General features: G+C 46.8%; 1 protein-coding gene across 2 annotated transcripts in view; it reads right to left on the bottom strand.

The window, feature by feature from the left end:
- Positions 1–6,287: 6,287 nt before the first annotated feature.
- The window catches only part of LOC147883585 (uncharacterized), a 126,071-nt gene continuing 112,625 nt past the window's right edge, over positions 6,288–19,733 (bottom strand). For both annotated transcript variants that reach the window (XM_087400021.1, XM_087400022.1), the window contains one exon: positions 6,288–6,833. In XM_087400021.1, coding sequence (XP_087256147.1) covers positions 6,654–6,833 — 180 coding nt within the window. In that variant the 3' untranslated portion in view covers positions 6,288–6,653. The remainder of the gene's footprint in view (positions 6,834–19,733) is intronic.

Here is a 19,733-nt window from a genome sequence, read left to right as displayed (position 1 = left end):
CTTGGAGTTCAGGGTCAGCCATGATCGCCGAAGTGCGCAATATTCCAGAGTCGGACTCTGTGATCATCTTTCGGTTGAGACGAGTCATCACGTGGCAATTGATATTTGTCCATAATGGCTACCACATTGACTTCAAATAGGCTCATTGGGTTTGTAAGGTTATTGACATACTCGTCTCCGTTTTTTGTCTCGAATCCGTCGACCATGTTGACACCTTCGACGATCTGAGGTCAGAGATGGGTCATCTCGTTGCAATTGGTAGCTTGAGCTTCTTCTTACTTAGTCATGCCAATCCTACTTACTCGTTGCAATTGGTAGCTTGAGCTTCTTCTTACCCTTTCCCACTGTGATGTAATTAGAGTGCCAATCCTACTTATGCCTGTCGGAGCCATAACCTGCCTCATAGCATGGGGTAGGCACTGCTAATATCATCCCTGCACAAGACAACAATTGCAATGATGAAGGACATGTTCGCAATGGTAATTGTAACTCCACAGAGAAGGCCCATTGGTTGGACATGTTGTTCGTCTGTAATTCTCTGTGGTCATCCCCTGCATCAACATAGGAGTTTGCATTTGTTTTCCTGTGATGCTTTGTAGCCCTCTCGTGCATCAACATAGGAGTTTGCATTTGTTTTCCTGTGATGCTTTGTAGCCCTCTCGTGCATCAGCATATGAGTTTGCATTTTATCTAGAGTAGTAGATAAAATGAAATGATGAAACATTGGATTGAGTCAAACAAATGCAAAGAAGGGAGGATGAAGTGTATAGGATGCCACATCCACAAGAAATTATGCTTCACGTAAGGAACAAGGAAGAATTGCAAAGAGATGATGTAGTATAAGCAAACAATGTAAAGCAAAAAGATGAAGCTAAAGGCCTAAAGAAATGCATTAAGTGGAAGGAAGGGTGATGATTGTCATAGTCGAAACTCACAATCATGTCCTCTCCTATGTTGACCAATTCCATTGCTACTTCTAACTTCGTGGTCTCCTTGCCCTCTCCGACCACCATTGCATTATACATAAGAGATTGTGAGTTGTACAATCATGGTGCATGATCGGTATAATTTATGATGTCATCTACTACTTTCATAAATGAATATTCAAGGTATACTTCTCTCTAGATAGGTGATCAAAGGCCATAATTAGTATGCATACTATTCAAAGGTCATCGATGGAGGTGTGCACAGGTAGTTCAACTCTAGTTCATGAGCATGAACACGAGGCACATAACATCATAAAATTTGAGGAGTTGGGCGTGACATCAGTTGTTTTGGGTCAATGGCTCTCAAAGTGCTATAATATATGGGAGATAAGTTCCCAAGTGGCTTAACTATTTGGAGTAAACTTTATACCAGGTGGCATGGAGCAATAGGATAATCTTCAATACATAAGAAATGTCGTAATTAATTCTATAAGAGAGAGAGAGAGAGAGAGAGAGAGAGAGAGGAAATTTTGAGAAAGGAAAAACCATGATGCTTTTGTAATCATGACGTACAAGTGTGTGTGGGCACTACTACCTCCTATTATATTGGAAAGCATACATACCTTTACATATATAGAGCACCTCCTAGTTTGATATAGCCTGACATAACCTTTCACATAAGCAACCTTATTTTAAAATGAAAATCACAAATGAAAGGAAAATCCAAGTCTCCATTGTCACTCTAAGGAGGTAGTGCTAGAAAAGCTATATTGATATGTATAGAGCTATAGACAAATTAGGAACATAAGACTCTAAATGTAGTCATGTCACTATACATGAACCTTTTATGTTGTCTACCCCATAATATCTTTAGCAATCATCTTCACAAGGCTTCAACCCTTTTTTAGTGATCTACACTTGAGCTTAGAAACTACATGCAGCAAGTTTCCGTATAATTTAAGGTAGATCTGCATTTGGGATAGAGGCTATGATTGAGTGGTCATGCAAGAAGGTGGCAAGCCTGACTCGAAGTTTATTTGAGGGGCAATGCTATCATCGACCCACTAATAAAAGTATATAAGGTCAAACATTTATTGTGGGTCATCGCCCATCTGGTCCTCAACATAAAGCATTGCTAAGCTCCTAGGTTGTGTTCCAGCTGTGCACTACAAAAGAGCTAGGCTATTAGCTCAACCGCCTCAACTCTCTAGGTGATTCTAATGGTGCGCAGCTAGCTAGTTGAAGGATGGATCTCGTGCAATTTTTTTGGTTGCTCGAGTCATTAGCAATCAAAAGCAATCCCCATAGGCTATCACATGGCCTATGGAGATGATTCTTGCCTTGAAGTGGGTTCAAGCGAACAAGGGAAAGAATCATTTCTTGGCCTCTATAAGATCCATCTCAATGATTTTTTATGGGGGCAGTGCAGGCAAAAACATCATGCATCACGTGGGGTGTATGGCTACACGGAGGAGCTAGAGCCATGAGAGTGGTATGTCATGTAGCAACATTTCCATAATTTGGAGATGTGAAAGAATAGAAGTAGGGATACATTAGTCGATGCATCAATGTCATGTTCTATCCCTCTAATGTGGTAACAGAGGGCACTTCTTTAAATTTTTGCAGACATCAATGACTTCTTAACTCCCATTTAAGCATCAAGTAGAGAAAGGTTTGTACCTAAAAGGGTAGACTTTCAACCGTTGGGTGTGAAGATGACCATACAAATAATCTAAAAAGACACTTTGAACTTAACACATCAATTACCTTAAGCATTTTTTATAAAACATTAATTTAACCTTTTAGACCTCCATAACTTGAAAGCATTAAATTGCTTTTCCATATCACAATTGGATTTCACATTGTGCTCCTAGTACATGACACTAGAAATTCAATAAGCCTAACTTTTAATGCATTTTTTACCATCAAGATGTGAATTGCGTACATTTTGGGATTTTGATTTTTATAAGATTTATATGTATATGAATTTTTAGTTCTTTAAGGGAATGTTTTACAAACCTCAAACGGCAACTATGTAATGTTGCCGTTTCAAATGTAGCATACGAATAAAGCTTGGTAACTCAACTCTAAATCTAGGAGCAATAAATAAACCCTCTCCTTGGACCCTTACACTAGTCATGCAATCAGAATCTCTATCAAAACAAGGACTACAATACCCTTGTATCATCCCACAAATAGAACTTGAATTAGTGATATGCTTTAAGAGGTACATGCCTTTGAAATTACCCCATAGACGCCAGTAGTAATGGGACCAAGAAGGTGGATATTTTACATTCTTGGGGCCGGCAAAGAGAAATTTCTTACTGCATTGTAAATTTGATCCGATTGATGGTCAGCATTAATGAACTCATAGAAAAGCATGTGGAGTTCCAGACTTGTAAACCATCTACAAAACACCTTTGATCACCCTCATATGTAATGGCATGATGTATGTCGGCCTAAGGTCAAGACCCAAAATCCTTGACTCAGTTGGAGGTATGTGATTACCTGGTATGTTGCTCAAGATAGAGTGGGTAAACTCCAAACTCTGTCTGGTATGTGTGTGGGGAGAGAGAGAGAGAGAGAGAGAGAGAGAGAGAGAGAGAGAGAGAGAGAGAGATGATATGATATGATTGTATTAAAGTCTGCGGGAGACCCTAAAGGATCTATGGGACTCACCATCACTCTTAACTAATAGTGATCCCTCACGAGAGAGACAGAGAGAGACCACACTTGCATGCATTGTACAGCTCATGTTTTATAAAAAAAAGAACAGGTATAAATAGATAAACCCTATTAAGGCTTCCATGAGTAATCTAGCATTAGCCACTAACTTGTACTATTTCATATGCACACACTTAGCATATGGCAAGCACAGAATTCTTTGCTGCAAGTCCTGTAGTATATGTCTCTCTATCATAGGCATTAAGTCTATAGAGACCCTATGTTAGTGTTCCATTTATAAAAATGGTATTACCATTTCTGAAATCATAGATGGCACTACAGTAATCATCCAAGATGGCTCTATATCCTGATGTAGCAATGGCTGAAATGGATAAGAGATCCATTTTTATTCTTGAAACATACAAAACATCCTGAACAGAGACAGGATGACCCTGCAGTAAGCCCGACTTTGCCAATGCCCTCCACCGCATAACCTGAAGTCACAGTGCCTCCCTTCGATGCATCACGCAGAGAAAGAAACAACTTCTTGCAGCAAGTAATGTGCTTAGAAGCACCATCGTCAAAATAACAAGTGCTGAATGCATGAGAAACTGTCATGCATGAATCATGAATAGAACGATTGTACTGGCATGTAACCATAAAAGCCCAATCGGGTGAGCAACATTGGCTGATTCATCGTGAGATTGGCTGATTCATCCTTCTCACGAGAAGATGAAGCATAAATATCTGCAAACCTAGACTGCATCCTTCTTCTCTGATTTCGTGCACTTTCAGCATTCGGAGATTCTTGTTGGCATGAGAAGTACTATCACAATTATGCTTGGGTTTCCCACAAGGCCTTCATGCTTTTGCATCACCCTTATCACAGATAGCAAAAGTCTGATCATCTCAAATACAGGCATTCCGATTAGCATGGTTCTGCTCTCCCTACAACAATAAAATGACCACTGATCAAAGTTGCGATGGTTGGGATTGCCCACTCAGCATCGTGGACACAAACTGACTATCTGGAACAACCTCATCAATGTTGGCCAATTGCTTTTAGAAGCTTGACCTTAGTCAGATAGACATCCGTACTTCCCCCTTCATCCATCTTCAAACCATCAATTGTTTCTGCAAATATGCAACATGTGCTTCATTGCGTATCTAATACAAAGAGGCTAACTTGTCCCAACCATCCGATGTGAGAGATTATCATTCTCTTACCTGACAATGCAATTACGGCATGAGCTCGAGCATCTCTCTCAATCCCACCCGGTCTCCTGGATTGGAGGCACGGGGTAGCAGGGACAATAGATGAAGAGTCAACAACAATACCTTGAAATGTTCTTCGGAAGGAAGCTGCTCCACAAAAATGCACAAAAATGCTTCAAAAGAGAGCTGAACAGCTTTGAAATTCAGAAGTAGCTCAGAAATGCACAAAGGCACAAATCGCCTAAAATGCGATTTCCAAAGGGTGATTGGCAGGAAGTTAGAGCTGGAAAACAGCAGTTGCTGAGCTCAAAAGTGCTCCTGCAGCAGAAGCCACATAGCAGAGAAGAGGCTCTAGACTGTTCCCAGAAATAGTCACATTGCAAAGAAACAGCTCCATGCAGCTCCAAAAGAAGTCTCAAGCAGGGGTAAGATCCAGCCAGCTGCCAGTGTCAAAAATCTGTCACAGATAAGCAAACAGCCTGTTGAGGTGGCAGCTGGCCCTGAACAGGTCGATTGAAGTATAGCTCCCAAGGTCACGTGACAAAACTGCTCCAAACAGCTTGGACAGCAAAGGGCAGGGCTGAAACACAAGCTCTGATACCACTGTAGGGTTGCCTAAAAGCAATGGAGCAGAAACATGAAGCAAAGGAGCAAGCAGACGAGCTGTAGACCGTTAACAATCAAGTGCAAGAAAGTGTTACAACAGAATTGAGAGTACATCACTATGAAGGCTAGCACTAAAATCCTAGACCCTAGCCTGGATTCATGGGGCAACAATATGTTACAAGAGTTGACTTTATCACGGTGAACTAATAATACTAGCACATTAATTAGTACTAGCCTACAAGACCATACTAGGGATAACCTATTACCCTATGATAGAAGCATTATCATGATGAACAAACAAGATGAATTGCAGCAGGAAATACAGGAATGATGAAGAAGAGTAGAGGTTATTGAAGGAAGAAATAAGCAAACAAGAAAACAGGGAGGACAAAGCTTTTTAGAAAAGAGGCTGAAAAGAAAAACAATGAGGAAGATGAGAAAGGAAGGGAAAACAACCAGAAACAATAGAGAACAGAGGGACAATGGTGATAGAATTGAGTCAATGGTGCAAGGAGTTCAAGTAACAAAACACGAGGCAAAAATCAAGCTGCATCATCAAGAAGAAAGAAAGGACAGTGGGAAGGCACACCATGTGAGATCAGGTCTCAGGATCAATAAGAGAAGGAAGTCAAGGGTCCAAAGGCAATTGTTTCCAGCAGCCCTCTATATAAAAATACAGTCTGCTCCTTGACCTGTTTGTCTTAGGATACACATTTTTTGTAATATGTACATTGTCTATCACAATTCACAAGATTTTAAAATAAATTTCCTCTCCTCGCATTTGAGTCTGTTATCCCTTCCTAGATATGCTGTCAATAATATATTATATGCAACAAAAGCAGCCTAGCGGAAACATCATACCCTCCTGTCCTGCATTTCTCAAGAACGTTTTCTATCACAGTATGAGGGGGCCGAAAAAAAGTGGGAGATAGCAAAAGTTCTTGCTTTACCCCAGCATTACACATCAAGTTTTGCGACATGAGAGAGAAAGAAGGGGAAGAGGGTCCTTACTATCTGTACATATTTTAAAAAAATTATGTGAGACCAAGGTCAGCAGTCAAAGATCAAAGAGTGCTAGATCTGTTTGATCAAGACTACTAGAAATCCAAATTTTATTTTGATGTTGTGAGGTATTTATTACAGAATCATAAAGCATAGAATTGAGCATCCAGCATCAGTCTGATTTTCTATATAGGTTCATGTCTAGTTTGTTGAATCTTCAATAAGGTGCTGCATTGACCATTATAAATTATCCCTTCTAACAGCATTCCTTGCAAATCCAAGATTCACTCTTGCTGCATCGATCATTTGTGGATCCTTCAAGGTGCACGCCATTTTAAAAAACATCTCAAAATATGTAATAGATTTTTCATATAGGTGTTGTTTGGTGTAGATCATTCCCAGTTTGCAACATGCAGTAGCCTGTGTCAAACAGAATGATCACAATCAGGCAAAAAGAAATATTTGCAATCATCACTTTGAAGAATAATTTTCTTAGAAAAAGCATGTGAAAATGTAAAAGCAGAAAAAGACCTTAAGGGGATATTCTTCCAGGGCACAAAGAGCTCATGCTATATGAATCACATTTTGAAGTAGCAGGCAGTACATTACTTCGAAGACAAACAACAGAAATCCATTGTATAGTTGATAGGTACCAACGTCTACTTAGCTCAGTTTGTGCTTATTGTTTTATATGAAGTCAAATGTCATGTGGATACATTGTTTCCTTAAACTCTCACCAATGAACTTCCTTGAGATGGAATCAAAGACAGAAAAATTGCTTCCTCCTTTCCCCAGACCTCACCAATGCCCCCACTATATTAGTTCTTACCAATCAACCTGTCTGCTTTCCTTTGCCCTTACATATCTCTGCTCTCCTCCAGAACTCTGTGCAATTCTCTTTTGCTCCTAATGGAATTTCTGTCCATTATATTGCATATTGGGCCTAGTTCTCTTTGAATTGTCTTGAATCTAGACAGACAAGTCCACCTCGCTGATGATTGACTAGTAGCTCCCTGCTGCTTTTACAATCTGCTTCCCCCCTTGCAACAATTCATAAAGGGCCTCTCTTCTCCCATGTTCTTCCTTGCACCTTGATTCTTCCAGCCCACTCTTACTTCTGCTACCCCCTTTATCTTGCTCCCACCCTTTCCTTCCTATGCTGGCCCTTCCTTTGGTGTGCCAGCCGCTGTACAGCCCATACAAACATGGGCTGTCTACATCTCTTGCTGCCCTCATGCAGGTCTGATCCAGTTTGGATACAAACACGTTTGGCCTTAGAGGGAGACCACATTCAGGATATAACCACTACTGGTGTGGCATTTTCTTGCTCCAGAGGAACCAGATTTCCTGCCGTTCCTTGGGTTTACTGTTGTTTTCTTCACCCCCTGGTGCCATAGTTTTGCTATATGATATGATATGACATTATAAACATCCGTTGGAGACCCAACAGGATCTATAGGACAAAGGTGAATCAGTGAAAAAGTTACATATTGCAGCTCTGAAAAGAGCTATTAACAACAATAGTTCATGTGTTTGTGTCCCAGAGTATGCTCATGAGCATGCGACTCACGATCCAAGACTTACTATGGTGTGCCAATACCCCCTTGATGTAGGCTGTACATTCTCTTCAGTCGCTGGTCGAAGAGGATGTGCAGCTAGTGTGTGTGTATGTCTTTATTTGTATTTCTGCCTAATGCGCTAATAGGGTCGACAGGTGAGGAGTGCGTGGCATTCGTCCTCTATGTCCCATGATGGGCATGAGCTGTAGACCCAATCCTCTCGTGACACATTTTTCCATCTACCAGTCTCTACTTGGAGTTCGTGGGAGCTGGTGTGTAGCTGCTGGCATATTAGTTTCCCTTTGAAGAGAGATGAACCTTGATTCCCAGATCTTCGATTAGAAACCTTTTTTGCACTCTCTCTACACTCTTCTGTGAGCCTCTGGTGAGCCCTGAAGCCCAAGCCTAGATCCATAAAAAATGACGGTCTGCACTAGTGTAGTGTATAGAAATTTTTGCATTCCCCAATTGCAGATGTGGTACTTTCTGCATTTGCTTTGTAGGCCAAAAAGTGTCTTTATTCCCCTAGGATCCTTCTGTTCAGAAACATGTATTGCTTGTAGTTGTCTGTGAGATCTAGGAGTTACCAACTCCAATACCTCTCTCTCAAATGTGGAAGTGGGTTGCATGTGTCTTTTCCCAATGATCCTAACCTTGGCCTTTGCAATGTTTACCTGCACGCTGGAAAATCTGTAGAACTCCTGTAAAGCATCCAAGTGTATCTGTAGTCCATGTTTAGCATTTGTAAATAGGACCATGTCGGCTGCATACAGCAACAGAAGGATTGTATGGCCTGCAATTCGGGACTACTGTGATCCCTCATCCCATCATCTAGTTTATCAGTGGACAGCCTAAATAGTATTGGTGACAGGGGACATCCTTGCTTGACACTGTAATAGTGACTTTTTCACCTAATCTTGAGTCGTTTACTAGTGGCCTGGCCAATTCAGCCAACACCTTTTTGTAAAGTCAGCGCATGCATTCCCTTAGGTTTTGGGGGACTCCTACTTCTGTTATTCATGCCCAAAGCTTCTCTAGGAACCGTGTCTTGAAGTCTACAAAACATCAATATAGAGCATTGTCTTTACCCATTGCTCCTTCTGCTACTGCTCTTATTGTGACCAGCTGGTCCACCATAGAATGCCTGGGCTTGAAACCTGCTTGGGATGTGACCTTGCCTCTGCCCACTGACTCATTTTCTGTTCCAAGATCTTGCCATAGAGCTTGGCCATAGGCTGCTTACCACTATCGTCACAAGATAAGAGCATACATCATCAGCATATAATAGAATCTTGACAAGGAACTGACGAGAGAGAAACCAGCTCCCCCTAGGATCCTCATAAAAGAGTCAAGCTCATCTATGTAAAGGCCAAACAAGGTCGGTGAAAGTGGACAGCCTTGTTTGACCCCAATAGTGCTCATGATCTCATCTGTCCATCCACCCCCCGTATGATCTCTACCAGAAACCCTCTCATATAGTGCCATAACAGCCCAGACTATCTCTTGGCCATAGCTCTTGGCCATAGCCCAATTCTTGCATTCGCCAGATGAGACATGCTCGTGGTACTGTGTCAAAGGCTTTGCAGAAATCCACAAAGCAACAATAAACCCTTTGCTTCCGTGCCCTAGCCTCCTCTATGACACTCCTAAGTGTAAGTATGTGGTCCATTTTCCATGATCACGCTGGAAACCTATCTGCCCTCTGTTCTGAGTCCCTGCATCTCTGCATAGCGGCTGACCTCTATGCCAAGTATTGAGGCATATATCTTGGACATGACATGCCCAATCATAATGGTCTTGTAGTTTCTAGGCTCATGCGATCGCCTGCCTTGTGAATAGGTGTGATGGTGTTGAGGGTCCATGTGCGAGGGAAACCAAGGCAAATAGCTTCATTGAACAGCTTTGCTAAGATAGGGGCTAGGATATCAATCTTGTATGCAACAAACTCGGTGCATAAGACCTCATGATCTTTTGCTCGGCCATTATGAAGCTTTATTTCTACATCCTTGATGCCCCCCTTGGTGAATAGAGTGCAAGAGGTGGGTCATGCTGTGTGCGAGAGATCAGGAGTGGGCTGATTGGGGATGTCATATAATGTGCATGCATAGGTATGTCAGACCTGAGTATCTGTGATTGGTGAGGGGGACCGCTGTTTAAGGAACCTCCGCCAAAAGTCCTTGGAGTTATTACTAAACAAAATGTTTAATAATTCCTCCTCGCTCCAGAGAACAAAGTTTCGTTTCTTCCGACGGACTAGATGACGGTACTCACGTATTGTGTCCGATTCGCTCGAGAGGCCATGTTTGGAGTTGTCGGCGAAGATCCTTACACTCGATTGTACTAACTATTGCATGGCACATACCAAATAGGTGGTAGACAAGTGGATTATGTGGTGTATGGGAAGGCATGAAGGGCAACCTCATGTAGTGATCGGCTAGTCAGAGCAGCACGGTCCTCTAGAAGAGGAATGTGATCAACATAAGTGAGTAACGTGTAGAGTCGTGTGGAGTATATTGGCGAGAGATTGCGATCAAAACGTATGTCATGGTAGGTCGTGTACGTGGGTGGTAAAGTGGATGGTATTGCAAGGCGAGGAGTGGTGATGCTAAAGAAAAGATATGTATGATCAGCCAGGTGAAGGTGGTGAAATAGAGAACTCCCAAGTGTATCCACTGACAACCGATGTGTAGGACTCCAAGAAATTCTCAGGCTCCAACCAATGGGTACCATTACAGCTCCAGATGGTGCACGCTAGGGTCTCGGTATCTTGCGTCTCATAGACCCTGCGCCCCCTATGTGCAAGGGCGGTCAAATGTCCGGCGGGGCCCGGTGATGAGACGTCTTTCCCGCAAAACACACTGCCTTCTCTCTCCTATGCACAACCACCTTCACTCTCCTGGAGCACAACCACCTTCTCTCTCCTATGCACAACCACCTTCTCTCTCCTGGAGCACAACCACCTTCTCTCTCTTGTGCACAACCACCTTATCTCTCTTGGTGCACAACCACCTTCTCTCTCACGTGCACAACCACCTTCTCTCCTAGTGCACAACCACCTTCTCTCTCTTGGTGCACAACCACCTTCTCTCTCTTTTGCACAACCACCTTCTCTCTCCTGGTGCACAACCACCTTCTCTCTCCTGTGCACAACCACCTTCTCTCTCTTTGTGCACAACTACCTTCTCTCTTTTACCTGCAGTAGAACCTTCTCTCTCCTGTTGGTACAAAGGACCTCTCTCCTGCTGCAAGGACCTTCTCTCTCCTACTACAAAAGGACCTTCTCTCTCCTGGTGGTACAAAATATCTTCTTTCTCCTATTGTTGCAGAAGGACCTTCTCTCTCCTACTACAGAAGGACCTTCTCTCTCCTGGTACAAAAGATATTCTCTCTCCTATTGCTACAGAAGGACCCTCTCTCTCCTGCTGCAGAAGGACCTTCCCTCTCTTGGTGGTACAAAAGATCTTCTCTCTCCTATTGCTGCAAAAGGACCTTCTCTCTCCTGTTGCAGAAGGACCTTCTCTCTCTTGGTGGTACAAAAGATCTCTCTCCTGTTGCTACAGAAGGACCTTCTCTCTCCTAGTGGTACAAAAGATCTTCTCTCTCCTATTGCTGCAAAAGGACCTTCTCTCTCTTGGCGGTACAAAAGATCTTCTCTCTCCTATTGTTGCACAAGGACCTTCTCTCTCCTGCTCTCTCCTGCAGAAGGACCTTCTCCCTCCTGGTGGTACAAAAGACCTTCTCTCTCCTGTGCTACAGAAGGTCCTTCTCTCTCCTAGTGGTGCAGAAGGCCATTCTCTCTCCTGGTGCAGTAGAACCTCTTCTCTCTCTGGTGCAAACAACCTTCTCTCTCTCCTGTGATTCAAAACAACTTTCTCTCTCCTGGGTGAAAAGGACACGCCATGTTCTTTAGCTTTGGTGGAGGAAGGAACAAGGAGCTTCGGTGTCCTTTAGCTTCAGTGGTGAAGTGAACAAGGAGGCTCGGTGTCCTCTAGCTTTGGTGGTGAAGGGAACAAAGAGGCTCGGTGTCTTCTAGCTTCGGTGAAGGATGGACAAGGAGGTTCGGTATACTCTAGGCTTGGTGGTGGATGCAAGAGGTCAAGTCATGTCCTCTAGCTTCAGTGGTGAGAAGCGGTTCCTTTGACTCCCTCTAACAATCACCTCTCTCTTCCAAGTACATTCTCTCTCCACCCCATCACCTCTCTCTATCATCATGCCTCTCTCTCTCCACTCCTTCCCCTCCTTCACCCACCTTGGCATCAGCTATTTTTAGCAGCCCTTGCTTTTTGGGCTGCCCATCTCCCTAGCGGCTGTTTTTCTTTCCATTCATCACAACTTTCTTCCCCTCCTCCGCCAAAGGACTATCCTCTACAGCTGCAGCCCCCCTCTTTCCTCTCCTTCAGCTTCCCCTCACCTCCTACTCTCACAGCCTCCATCTCTCCCTACAGCCCCTACCCCCTTGCACCATCTCTCCCTACCCCCCTACGCCTCTATCCTACAGCTCCTACCCCCTTGCGCCATCTCTCCCTACCCCCCTACGCCTCTATCCCTACAGCCCCTGCCCCCTTGCGCCACCTCTCCCTACCCCTCTATGCCTCTATCCCTACAGCCCCTACCCCTTGCGCCATCTCTCCCTACCCCCTACGCCTCTATCCCTACAGCTTCCCCCCCTTGCGCCATCTCTCCCTACCCCCTACTCCATCTCTTCCTACAGTCCCTACGCCTCTTTCCTTACAGTTTTGCCCCCCCCTTGCACCATCTCTCCCTACCTCCTATGCCATCTCTCCCCCCAGCCCCTACCCTCCCACGCCCTCCCTCCCTACAGCCTCCAGTCATACATCTTGCTACAATCACTCCCCCCCTCCTGTGCAATCAGTCCTCCCCCCTGCAAACAGCCCCCCTCCTGCGCCATCAGTCCTCCCCCTGCAAACAGCCCCCCTCCTGCCCCATCACCGCTCCCCCTGCAAACAGCCCCCCCCTCCTGCGCAATCACCTTTTCCCGCTCCCTCCTGCAAACAGTCCCCCCTGCTGCGCAATCACCCCCTCAGCAATCAGCCCCCGCAATCACTCCCCCCTCCTGCGCAATCACTTCCCCCTTCCTCCGCAATCATTTTTTGCATCCCCCTCCTGCACAATCACTGCCGGCACTCGCTTCATCCTCTCCTCCTCTATGTCAGAGAGTCGCATCAAGTACAAACCTCAACTGCCAAAAGACAAACTCTTCACTCCCTTTTATGCAAAGATGACTTCTCAAGGGTCCCCTTCACATCTCTCTCCAGTGCCACATAGTACTCCAACAAGCAGCTCCATCAGTCCCCCTACATCGGGACCGCTCCCCAGGAACACCACTTCTCCTCCCACAGCGCTAGATGCATCTGCTGCCCCGGATTCTCCTGCAGGTCCCACTGCACCTGGTGCAGTTGCTGCCCCTAATTCTCCTGCTGGTACTTCTACTTCAGTATCTGCTCCATCGAGCACTTGTGTGATACCTACTCCATCTGCTACTCCAATGGGCCCCAGCATCACAGTGAGACGAGGACCGAGATCATCCTACAGCTCATTCTCCCACTTCCTCTAGCAGTTCGGACCATGGCGGCTCCGATTATTCACCCGCTCTTGCCCCACGACGAGTGGCACCTCGAGATGCACCCATTGATGATGAGAATTCCTCCCAACTCCGGGTGGTATTCAAGACCATTCTCGATCCATCTCTTCATCTTTCATCCATCCTATCTACAGGGGAGATTGAGGCACTCGTCCTCATGGAGTTTGATGAGATTGATTTTCCTCCGGTGGACATTTCCTTGTATACATCTTTCATCCAGAGTTATGACATGTCATCTGACACCTTCGAGTTTATGGGTTCCCGCCACATCCTCACCCCAACTCTGGTGTCCACTTATTTGCGTCTCCCCACACTTGCTATTCAGCCTGCTTATGGTGAGTCTCCGCTCCTGACATCCTTTCTCGCGGGCTGTAAGTGGCACAGACAGGGAGAAGATTGCCGATAAGCAGTGTAGGGACAGAGAAGAGAGGAGGTACTGGCGAGGTATTTCTTTGCACGTTTATATTCAGCACCTGGCCATTTCTTTATCTTAAGGAGTATTCGCCCTGCATTGAATGCCCTCTTCACCGAGCCGCGACTCCTTTTGACTTCGCCTCTCTATTTCACTCCACATTCCATGCCACTATGCAAAAACGTCCCGGAAAGACACATACATGCACATGTGGACCACATCTTACCTGCCTTCTACATCAGTGGCAGGCTGCCCCTCCTCCTATAGTAGATGCACGGCTTCCATCTGCCCACCCGGCCTCGGGTGGCATCTTCTTCCTCTCCTTCTTCCGCACCCCCTGCCAGTACCATCATTTCCTCTCCCGCATCTCACCCTCTCTCTCTCCGTGCTCCAGCCACCACTCCACCACCTCTCCTACATGTCTCCTCTTTGGCGGATCCCAGTACTTCATGCACTTCAAGAGCCCACTTGGGGGTCAATTCTGCACAGGTCCCAGATGCTTTCTCCATGGCTTTGGCATCCTCTTCGCATGTCCCCTCGTATCATCTCACCGGGGTATCCTCAGTGGTCAACACTGTTATAGATCCGATTATGGCTACTGTTTGGGAAGGAGATATTACTATGGAGCCATTTGATCTGCCACTCCATGATCATCCAGTTGGTACTGCTTCACCATGTGTTTCCTAGGTCCTTACATCATGCATACCGCAGATTGGTGCTACATCTCAGGAGCCATTCGATCTCAATCTCACTTTGGGCATGAGCGGTGACGGGACTATACATGGGCAGCAGGCACTCTTACTTCACTCAGCCCCCCAAAGCTTATCACTCCTACTACCCTCACTTCCCGTGCCTCCTTGCCGACCACGTACTAGCTACGCTGCACCCAGCACTTTCGACGTCATGTGTGCTACTACGGAGGTCGACTCGATTCTAGGGTATCTATTTGAGGGTGGTCTCTTGCTGGAGTGTCTAGTGTGTCCTCTTGTGCATGAGAATGATATGATGTCCATCTATCTTGCTACCTCATCTCGACAATCATTCTCCACAGTGGTACAGACACATAGACAGGAGGAAGATTACAGGCGGTTACTCATTGGCATGAAAAGGAAGAGGTCTCCTGTCAACCTGAAAGAAGAGGACGTCGATGAGCTATTCACTATCCCTCTGCAGTAGACCTTGGTGTGAAACAACCGCACTACCAGAGCACCTACAGATTACATCAGACTCGATCTTCTAGCGAATGTGGCAACCTTGGACACAGTGGAGTAGAAAGGAATGAAGGCTAGCTTTGAAGAGCTAGGCAATGTTATCAATATGGCTGATCACATGTCTTTTAAAGACAGGTATGCTTGGGCTCAAAGGTCGTTGCATTTACATCAGAGAATTGTGGATGACACCTTTGCCCAATTAGGGGCTGCTGTTTTTAATGCAACAAGCCATACACAGATGCTCTTGTGCCAGAAGCAACATCTAAGTCTCGAAATGGAAAAAGAAGCACGCGTGCAAGAGCAACAATACAACGAACAGCTCCAGAGCAAGGAAAGTGCCTATAAAATAGAGATGGAAAGGTTGAAAGCACAACATGAGCAGCACTTACATAAGAGGGACTCTCAACTCCAGGAGGTTTTATGCACACATACCGCAGAAAGAGATAGGCTGGCACAAGACCAAAGTACACTTCAAGCCAAACATGACTGCCTAGCCACTTCCCATTCTACAGCAAAGAGGAAAATAGCTGAGTTGGAGTCTCAGCTTCAGATTCAAGAGCAGGGCCTCAAGGAGATTCAAAAACAACAATCTGCATTACAAGATACACATGCCACAATCCATGCAGAGCTACTATCCCTACAGGCAGAGCATACTATTGTGCAGGCTGAGCATAGTACTGTGTAGTCCGAGCATGACCTTTACAGATCAAAATATCACAGAAATAAAGGAAAATATGAGGATCTCCGGAATGTGATGGACACTGTGGAGGCAGAGAATGATCAAGTGTCTGGAGTCTTTGTAGCACCATCTTAGGGATAGATGAATGATGACATATGTTTCAGCAAGAGGGTTTTTGTATATAGTTATCTTGTTTGCCTCCTCTGGCATCTCTTGTTAGCATGTTGGCTTCTCTACTGGTTTTAGTATTGGGTTAAGTTAATTCCATTTTCAGCTTAAGCATTTTGTACATAGTGCTTCTCTAGGTGTTTTTCTTGGATTTCAACACACGTTTGTAATAAAGGAGGTCTTTTTGTAGACCCATGGCTTCTGTAAACTAGTTTGATCAGCAAATTTTTATAACCAGTGGTTCAATAAAGTTTTCAGCAAGTTTTCTTTGAACTCCACTCTTGTGAAATTCTTATGCTTCCCCCCTCCAAAAAAAAGACCCCCAAGCTATTCATTGGAGATACCAAAATGAGGGGAAGGACGACGTGAGGAGTAGAGGAGCTGGCCAATGGGGGGAGGGACGGAATCGCCAGCAACAAGCATGATGCAAGGAGGTCAGAAGGCAAAGAAGCAAGGAGGTGAGAAGGTGAGGAAGCAAGGAGGTGAGGAGACAAGAGGTAGTCTTGAAGGGCAATAAGAGGGTGGAGGTGGCCAAAAGGAGTAAGCAGGAAAGGGATGGGTGGAGATTGTTTGTAGGAAATGCTTGGATTAATGCTACAATTTACAAATGCCATTTTTTTGTGTGTGTTTTGCAGCATGAAATTTTTATGCCATTTTTCTTTTTAAAAATACAACATTGTTGTGATTAATTGTGCTACAAACAACTCAAGCCGTAACACCATGGATTAGTACAACAATATACATCACGGATGGATGCATACACTCATATACATCACCAATGGATGCATACACTCATACTCACATCAATTTCCAATATTGTATTAGATGGACCCTTAGCATACATGTGTGCATAGAAGACCATTTCCTACATTGATCCCTGATTTCATAGTTAAATTATTCCCTTTCTCACATTCTAACGTGTGAAGATTTAATGTACATGCATTATGGGCACATTATATTGTATTTTATGACTAACTTTTTTTATGAATGCATGATACTTGTATATGGCCAAAGAAGGTATATTATCATTTTTAAATGACAACGTTACTCTATGCTCCATTTTATCCTATATTAGAAACTATGATCACTAGATATTACATAAATATATTGCTCCATTATATCCTATACTAAAAACTATTCCGACCCAAATACATAACGCCAATTGAGGTTAGTACTTATGACAAGTGATGAAAACAGTCTAATGGTATGAATGAGATCTTGTAAATTTTGGATATATAATATGGGTACTATGTTGATTGAGCTATGACCCTTTTCTAAGGGAATATTTTCAACTTATTTACTAAATACATACTTACAATGGTGACCTGATTCCCATCTATATGTATAATCAAGTTTTACATTACTGAGTGATGCGTACAGCTCCTGCGAGCCCTCCTCCCTCCCTCCGTAGCCTCTACCTCCCTACCCTCCTCCGCCTCACTCCCTTGCCCTCGCCCCCCCCCGCCCTCGCCTTACCCCTCGCCCTCGCCGCACACCCCTCACCCCTCGCCTCGCCCGCCACCACGCCCTCACCTCTCGCCCCTCACCCCTCGCCCCTCACCCCTCCGCCCCTCGCCTCGCCCCTCCGCCTGCCCCTCGCCTCGCCCCTCCGCCTCGCCCCTCACCACGCCCCTCACCACGCCCTCGCCCCTCGCCTCGCCCCTCGCCCCTCCGTCCTTCGCCCCTCCGTCCCTCCGCCTCGCCCCTCGCCCCTCACCCCCCCCCCGCCCTCCGCCCTCGCCCTTCACCCCCCCTCCGCCCCTCTGCCCTCCGCCCTCGCCCCTCGCCCTCGTCCCTCCCCCCTCCGCTCTCCGCCCTCGCCTCCGCCGCCGCCCCTCTCCCTCGCCTTCGACCTCCGCCCTCCGCTCTCGCCTCCGACCTCCGCCCTCCGCCCCCTTCCGCCTTCTGCCCTCCCCCCCGCCTCCGCCTCCGCTTCCTCCGCCCGCCTCGCTTCGCCTCGCCTTATCCTCCTCCGTCACACCCAGGCTCCATCCCTCGTCTATCTCCCCCCCTTTTTTGGTGGCAACCTCTTCTTCATCGGAGGTCTCGCAGTTTGTCTTGGCGATATGGCGGCTCCCTGCCCGGAACCGGAGGCCCAGCCGGACCCTCCCTCTCCAGATGCCTACCGCGTGATCTTGACAGAGCAACAGTCGTCTCGGGTACAACAGGTTGCCAATGACTTTGCCCTCACTTCCGTCTATGGCAGAGTCATTGGACACTCTCCCTCTAGATCAGCCATCAGGGACTGGCTCCAGTCCACTCTTATGCTAGAGGACAGCCACATCGAGGAGGTGGCCCTTATGGGAAGGGGCATCTTCTGGCTTAAACTCTCCACTGCGAAAGCTGCGAGCAACCTGGTTGCTGGTTCCCCCACATTTGTGGATGGAAAGATCATCATGATAGTCCCTTGGTACCGAGGATTCAGTGCAGCGGACTTTGATGCTCGTTTCCGCATACCTCGCCACCCAGTGACGCTAGTTTTTCTAGGCCTTGCTGCTGAGTTGCGGCCGATAGTCAGGGACCTGGGTTCCCACTTTGGCTGGGTGATGCATGACACTTTCGTCGACGCGGTTACTGCGGCAGGAGCTCCCAGAGTCCGTGTGGCTGTGGCAGACCCTGCGTCCCTCCCTGCAGTGATTGAGATCGTGACAGATGCTGGCAGCATTACTCAGAGCATGGTAGTCACAGGACAGCCAGGCCAGTGCCTGAGGTGTCACGGCTTTGGGCACCTGGCTGCTGCTTGTCCACGATTCTCCAGCTCCTCTCGGCCCCCCCCGCCCCCTCCCCCTCCGCCCCCTCCCCCCCCCTCCGGGCAGCCACGTCAGGAGGAGCAGCGGTAGTCGGAGTCCGGTCCAGAGGTGGCTGGCGGCTGGACCGAGGTCAGAAGGAAAAGAGGAAAGAATAAGAAGATTTTTGACAAAGGCAAGGAGGTAGAGGTTACCCAACCTGCAGCAGCGCCTCAGAGACCTGACAGGCAGCCGCCCCAGGGTCCTGGGAGAGCTTCTTCTTCGTCTGTAGCCCGCCCTCCGCAGCCTCAAGTCCTCTCTTCCGATCCCCAGCTCCCTTCCACTCAGCCCCAACCCCTTCCCCAGCCGCAGCCCCCTCTTCCCGACCCGCAGCTTCAGCCCCCGCCTCTTCCTCTTCAGCCCCCTCCTCTTCCTCTTCAGCCCCAGTCCCAGCTTTAGCCCCATCCCCCCTCCCCCGCCCCTCTCATCTCTTCTGCAGTGTCAGCTGCACCGGCTGTTCCTCAGCCGCGGGCAGCCCCCACTCCCCCTCCTCCGCCCCCCCCGCTAGTCGCTTCCGTGGAGCCTGAGTTGCCTACCCCTCACCCTCCTTCCCCTTCCCCACCCCAGGCAGGGCATCCCGAGTCTGCACCACCCCTGGAGCAGTCTTCCCTGTCTGCTAGCCCGACCCCCTCAGTTGCAGACTCTGGTGGGCCTCAGCTTCAGGAGAGAGAGCTGCCTTGCGACTTCTACAGATCTGGTCCCTGGGATTACTTGGATGTGGCCAACCTCGGGACCTTCCCTGCTTGCCTCGACATCAGTATCTTCCTGCTCCGTAAAGGGGCGGATGGGAAGATCGCAGCCTTGGCCCCGAGGGATGGCCCTAGCTTTGCTTTCACCTTTCTCAGTGACGGCACCGAGACTTGGACAAACGACTCGGTCTGGGAGGCTCTCAGAGAGAGCAGA

Source organism: Dipteris shenzhenensis, chromosome 28, assembly GCF_047967505.1.
Source record: "Dipteris shenzhenensis isolate YYH24624 ecotype China chromosome 28, Dip_SZ_1.0, whole genome shotgun sequence".
NCBI classification, from domain to species: domain Eukaryota; kingdom Viridiplantae; phylum Streptophyta; class Polypodiopsida; order Gleicheniales; family Dipteridaceae; genus Dipteris; species Dipteris shenzhenensis.
Note: the sequence above shows the minus strand (reverse complement) of the source record. Positions and strands in the feature narration are given on the sequence as shown.